The sequence below is a fragment of the Lolium perenne genome, chromosome 2 (genome assembly GCF_019359855.2).
Source record: "Lolium perenne isolate Kyuss_39 chromosome 2, Kyuss_2.0, whole genome shotgun sequence".
Lineage (NCBI taxonomy): Eukaryota > Viridiplantae > Streptophyta > Magnoliopsida > Poales > Poaceae > Lolium > Lolium perenne.
In genome coordinates, this window is record NC_067245.2 from 41111654 (window position 1) to 41118670 (window position 7017).

A 7017-nucleotide genomic window follows, 5' to 3' on the forward strand; every position below is an offset into this window, starting at 1 on the left:
AAGTGAAACAGGAAGAGGAGGAGGAAGACAAGCTGGCAGAGGAGGTGCAAGTGCAAGAGGAAGAGGGGCTGGCAGAGGAGGAGCAAGTGAAACAGGAAGAGGTAAAGGAAGGAAAAGAAAAGAGCCAAATATGGCAGAGGAGGCCAGTTCATCACAGCCAACTGTGCCAACTGCATCAAATGCAAGAAAAAGAGGTTACAACACAGGTCCAGGATCAACCTACTACTTGCTTTTTGGTGATGAGCAACCCAGAAATGAGCAACCCAGAAATGAGTTGCCTGATTTGAATGAGGCATTCCCAAGTGATAATCCTGAAGAAATTCCAATTAGTCAGACAGCACCTCAGTGATGAATTTGTAATGTTCTAACTGAATGATGTTTAGGATCATATTTATATTTGTAAACACTTGAATGCTATCAGTGCTACTGAAATGATGTTTGAACCCTACAATTTGTCTTCCTCTGTTACTGATGCCTGAATGCAAAGCAAGTACTTGTTGGTATTGAAGCAAAGATTGATATTTATTCCATAAACATAGTTGGTTACAAGCATGGTTTTCATCTAAACAAGCATGGTTACCACCTACATTTCCCAATTCTACCTCACACTGATCATAGCAACAAGCACTAAGCAGACAGAGAACAAGCACACAATTACACATTCCCTCCAATCCCTCCTTCTAAACTCCTGGCTATGTTTCTTCCGCAATTTCTTGTTCTCTGCCTTCCTCATCTCTAGCTGTAGCTCCAACCCCTTTAGCTCCATCAGCAGCAATGCATTCTCCTCTTGAAGTTTCTTCTTCTGCTTGTTGCAACAAACAACAACCAAGTCAGAAACTGAATTTCAGTTAACACACCAATTTCAGTTAACACAGAAAATTAACTCACCAGTGTAGATGGAGACGATGATCCTCCTACTGTCGACGACTCCATTGCCCAACCATCACCATTCTTCCAGAAGTACTCACCTGTGATCGTCGCCCACGGATCTCCCTCCTTCCAGATGCGCATGTCCTCCTCCTTCAGTTTGCTGGGGGTGGTGGCGGGGGAGGCTGCCGCAGGCTGGCCACCTGAGCCTCCATGGCGCCAATCTGCTCCTCCAGGCTGACATTGCTTGGAATTGCCGGCCGCCAGCCATTGGGCTCTGCCATGGCCGCCCTCTCCTCCTCCGATGCTAGGCAGCAGTACAGGAGCATGTACTTCTGGATCAGCTTCTCGTACCTCCATTGCCGAGTCTCCTCCGCAACCCTCTCCTCTGTCGCCGCACTGCTGCCATGGCCTTCCTCCGCCACCGCATGTCGCAGCCCTCCGCGACGGCCACGAGCAGGAGCAGGTGCTGGAGCCACGGGCCTGCCCCGCCACCGCGGCCCTCCGCGACGGGCAAACCCTGGCGGCGGCGTCCGGCCCGTGCTGTCCATGCTCCCCTCCCCTTGGTCCGCCATGCATCTAGGGTTCGCCGCCGCAGAGAGGAGAGGAAAGGGGAAAGAGACGAGCGGAGAGGAGATGAAAGGGGAAAGAGACGAGCGGAGAGGAGAGGAAAGCTTCTGGTCGCGCGCGATTCTCGCATTCTGTAAGGACTTTTCTGCAAAAACGGTTTGACGGTTGACCCAGGGACGCGTGGCAGCTCCAGAGACCACTTGTATCAACGGTGCACATCCAGGACAAGTTGTTGTACCACCTGAACACACTTTTGAAGTTTTTGTATGAAAATGCACATAGGGTACAAGTTCTTGTACCTGTGGTGCAATTACCTCGGAGAAAAAAACGCAGGCAGGCACAACCCAATTGTTCGCACTTGCCTAGCGTGTCTTGCCATGCAATACTGTATAGTGCGCTAGACAAGCCATTCGCTAGAGAAATTTTTTATGGCTATGCCCACCCTTTTGTTCACCTTGAGTAGTAAAATGCTTCGTATATACTAAAAGCTTTATATGGTAGGAAAAACACTTCACGTGTAATTAGAATATCAAATTTAGTGCGTACAATACTTCGCATAGCATTAAAATGTTCCACCAATGTAATATAAAATACTCCAAATATGTAGTACAATTCTGTGGTTGTTGGGAGAGGCGCCTCCTTCGCGCCAATATGTGTCGGTGCCTCCATACAACCAGTCCAACGCTATTGCTAGATGCTGCGACAGAAAATTGCTCTTAGGTCGGTACGAATCTGTCCGATTTTCTAACTAAACGCATTATCAGTCCATAAACCATTAATCTTGTTATGTGAAGTTGTCTTGTTTTGATTGGCCAGAAAATCCGATTAGAGTAGTTGACAAATTTTAATGTTTCCAAAGGGATTACTCTCCCGTCGTTACAAAACTCAAATGTTGCGGTAATGCAAAGTTTCGCCTTGTTCTTAATAATCTCAAGAAGAATAGTAGGAGGCGGACCTTTGTTGTTCACCACTTTGGGTTTCCCTTCTTCCAAATTATCTAAGTCAGGAGCATAGTTAGCAAAACCATTGCCTTTCGATTTGGAGAAGCCTTACAAAATAACATGGTGATAGACAACGAGACATCCATAAGGGTGTCGCGCTGCAAGGCTTTGCTTTGAATGTGCCGTCCCTATTTTTTCGACTTTCCCCCATCTCCGTTTGAGAGTCCGTGAACAAAAAGAAATTTTCTGCTGTGTTGCGATTTCACTTGAAATCCAATCTTCTGTGAAACTAATTAACCTATAACAAATACGGAGTAACAATGATTTTAAACTGATCATCTTGCATCAACGCAAACCTTGTCACTTTCAGGTGTTAAAAGACGATCACCGTCAGAAATCAAGTTGCAACTTGTCCCACAATACTGCCGCTCATTGATCGCATCGAAGATGAAGTGATTTATACCTCGTTGTCTCCTCCACTATTACCTCGTACCGAAATGGCTGCCACTGAGGACGCGGTCCGGCCGCCGGCCCTGCCGTGGACGGTGCGCATCCAGCTGGCGGCGTTTTCGCTTGCGCACCGGCGCGACGGCAGCGTCCGGCGCCTCTTCTGCTCCCTCGCCGACCTCCACGTCGCCGCGAAGCGTCGACCGGACGCCTCGGGGGTCCGCTCCGCCGACGTCACCGTCGATGCCTCCCGCGGCCTCTGGGCGCGCGTCTTCTCGCCCTCGTCGTCGGCAGCCGACGCGCCGCTCCCCGTCGTCGTCTTCTTCCACGGCGGCGGCTTCTCGCTGTTCTCTGCGGCGTCCCGCCCCTACGACGCCCTCTGCCGCCGTCTCTGCGGCGGGCTCGGCGCCGTCGTCGTGTCCGTGAACTACCGCCTCGCGCCGGAGCACCGCTTCCCGGCCGCCTACGACGACGGCGTGGACGTGCTCCGCTACCTCGACGCCCACGGCCTACCTGCCGACCTCGCCGTGCCCGTGGACCTCTCCAGCTGCTTCCTCGCCGGCGACAGCGCCGGCGGCAACATCGTGCACCACGTGGCCCAGCGCTGGACGGCAGCCATACCATCGTCATCCCCAGCCGCATCACTCCGTCTCGCCGGCATGATTCTGATCCAGCCCTTCTTCGGGGGCGAGGAGCGGACGGAGGCGGAGGTGGCGCTCGACAAGGTGTGCGCGTCGCTGTCGATGGGGGCGACGGACGCCTACTGGAGGGAGTTCCTGCCGGAGGGCGCCACCCGGGACCACGCGGCCGCTCGGGTCTGCGGCGAGGGCGTGGAGCTCGCTGAGGCGTTCCCGCCGGCCATGGTGGCGGTCGGCGGGCTCGACCTGCTCAAGGGCTGGCAGGCGCGGTACGTGGAGGCGCTGCGCGGGAAGGGGAAGGACGTGCGGGTGGTGGAGTACCCCGGCGCCTTCCACGGCTTCCACGCGTTCCCGGACATCCCCGACTCCGGCAAGCTCGTCAACGACGTGAAGCTGTTCGTCGACGAGCATCGGTGTACGAATTTGTGATGTAATTTGCCGTTGCTGCTTTGCTTACCGTGTATACTGTCTTGAATAAAACCTGTAGCGGTGATTTTTCTGAAATTTTTCTTTGCCTTACTTACAAAAAAAACATTTGTTCCCTTCGTTGTCACGGCATCTCCAACGGGACGACGTTTGCGTTTGCGCGGTTGAAACGTCTGCACCCTGCTCCAACGGGGCGACACATAGTGACCGGACCGTTCGCCGAGACGCAACACAGCCCCAATATGTGGCACGTTTGCGTCTCCGCAGACGTTGCGTGCTCGTGCCGAGCATCATCCTTTTCTTACCCGGTCCCGCACTTCTGGACAGCGAAATCGACCACGCGGATTTGCTTTATTTCCCCTTTTTTGTTGCCCTAGTGCGACGCCACCACCCCAACCCCAACCCCACCCCCACCACCCCGCTGCAGTACACGTCGTCTGCTCGGGCCTCGCCGCGCCGGAGAACAAGATCCGAGTCGGGGTAGGATTGGGGCCAAACATCTGCCGGTTGCGCCGCCCACGACCTGTTCGGTCAATTGTACCGGTAGCTTTCTTACTCATCTTTTGGACGTTATTTTGGGTGGCCATTGATCCGCAGTTGCTACCTACGCAGCTGGACATGTGGAAGATGTCAGACAAGTTCCGCGATGAGGTCATTGACTCCTCTTCAGACGAAGAGTCCAATCACACGACGCAGACCATGGCTACTGTTGCGGCCTCCATCCTCCACGAGCACAATTTCAGCCAGATGTTGGTGCACCGGGGCTCTATGAAGGGCCGCTCAAAAAACCCGCTGCGCAACAGAGTGGAAGGGCACCTTCGGCTCTACAAGGACTACCACCAATCCAGTGTTCTCGGAAAAAATATTCCGGCGCCGGTACAAGATGTCAAGGGACCTGTTCATGGTCATTCTACGGGGCGTCAAAGACTATGACCCTTACTTCAATGCAAGCCCGATGCAACAGGTGCTCTAGGTTTCACCTCGTACCACAAATGTTTCGCAGCTATTCGCATGCTATCCTATGGAATGGCTGTTGATATATTCGACGAGTACCTTCGAATGAGTGAGAGCACCTACCTTAAGTCCATGTACCAGTTTTTCCGAGCTGTGATTGCCGTGTTCGGAGAACATTACTGTAGGGAGCCAATACCTGAGCATTAGGCAGCTGTTTTTCTATCAACGAGTCTCAGGAATGATCGGCAACATAGATTGCATGCACTGGAAGTGGAAGAACTATCCATTTGGATGGTGATGTCTACGGGAGCTTCTATTCTTGTAGACAGTGTTGGGCCTCCAAGAGCAGAGGTTTGTAGAACAGCAGCAAGTTTCCCTTAAGTGGATCACCCAAGGTTTATCGATCTCCGGGAGGAAGAGGTCAAAGATATCCCTCTCATGCAACCCTGCAACCACAAAGCAAGAAGTCTCTTGTGTCCCCAACACACCTAATACAATAGGTGCACTAGTTCGGCGAAGAGATAGTGAGATACAGGTGGTATGAATAAGTATGAGTAGTAGCAACGGCACCAGAAAAGTGCTTTGCTGTCCAGGACTGGCGTGTGATGGATGGTGGTAATATTGCAGGCAGTACGAATGCAGTAGAACAGTAAACAAGCAGCGATAACAGTATTTAGGAACAAGGCCTAGGGATCATACTTTCACTAGTGGACACTCTCAACATTGATCACATAACAGAATAAATAAATAGATGCTAGACTCTACACCCTCTTGTTGGATGATGAACACCACTAACTATGTAGGATTACACGAACCCTCAATGCCGGAGTTAACAAGCTCCACAATATTCGATGTTCATATTTAAATAACCTTAGAGTGCATGACAGATCAACAAAACCAAACCAAGTACTAACATAGCATGCACACTGTCACCTTCACGCTACGAAAGGAGGCATAGATCACATCAATACTATCATAGCAATAGTTAACTTCATAATCTACAAGAGATCACAGTCATAGCCTACGCCAAGTACTACACGATGCACACACTGTCACCATTACACCGTGCAGGAGGAATAAACTACTTTAATAACATCACTAGAGTAGCACACAGATGAATTGTGATACAAAACACATTGCAATCATAAAGAGATATAAATAAGCACTTCACTATGCTATTCATAACAGTGAATAAGTATTCTGTGAAATATAGCCTAAGAGACCCACACGGTGCACACACTGTCACCTTTACACACGTGGGACAAGGAGTCTCCGGAGATCACATACGTAAAATCCACTTGACTAGCATAATGACATCTAGATTACAAGCATCATCATATGAATCTCAATCATGTAAGGCAGCTCATGAGATTATTGTATTGAAGTACATAGGAGAGAGATGAACCACATAGCTACCGGTACAGCCCCGAGCATCGATGGAGAACTACTCCCTCCTCATGGGAGACAGCAGCGGTGATGAAGATGGCGGTGGTGTCGATGGAGAAGCCTTCCGGGGGCACTTCCTCGTCCCGGCGGCGTGCCGGAACAGAGACTCCTGTCCCCCAAATCTTGGCTTCGCGATGGCGGCGGCTCTGGATGGTTTCTCGTACCGTGGCTTTTCCCTATCGAGGTTTTAGGTCGAGGGGCTTCTTATAGGCGAAGAGGCGGCGTCAGAGGGTCGAAGAGGCGGTGACACGATAGGGCGGCGTGGCCAGGGCCTGGGCCGCGTTGGCCTACCTCCTGGGCCCCCTGTGGGTCCACTCTGGCGACTCTCGGGTGTTCTGGATGCTTCCGGGGATTCTAAGATGCTGGGCGTTGATTTCGTCCGATTCCGAGAATATTTCCTTACTAGGATTTCTGAAACCAAAAACAGCAGAAAACAGCAACTGGCCCTTCGGCATCTCGTCAATAGGTTAGTTCCGGAAAACGCATAAATATGACATAAAGTATGCATAAAACATGTAGATATCATCAATAATGTGGCATGGAACATAAGAAATTATCGATACGTCGGAGACGTATCAGATGGCAGAGTCAGTACCACAACCATGCGAAGGGATGCACTGTAATTTTTGAAGCAGTGATATCTCAAGATTTATGAATTTTGCATTCATTCTTTGGCATGACCGGTTCCAACAATGAGATCAATGTGCGATCACCGGTTTTCAACAGGC

General features: G+C 51.0%; 1 protein-coding gene across 1 annotated transcript; it reads left to right on the forward strand.

The window, feature by feature from the left end:
* Positions 1-2790: 2790 nt before the first annotated feature.
* LOC127331900 (probable carboxylesterase 18) lies at positions 2791-3953 on the forward strand. The gene has a single exon (XM_051358126.2). The coding sequence runs from the start codon at positions 2876-2878 to the stop codon at positions 3890-3892; it is 1017 nt and encodes a 338-aa protein (XP_051214086.1). The 5' UTR covers positions 2791-2875; the 3' UTR covers positions 3893-3953.
* Positions 3954-7017: the final 3064 nt, after the last annotated feature.

What these genes read in the sequence shown, in the direction of transcription:
- LOC127331900 (XM_051358126.2), top strand. Translation starts at nt 2,876, where the DNA reads ATGGCTGCCACTGAGGACGCGGTCCGGCCGCCGGCCCTGCCGTGGACG.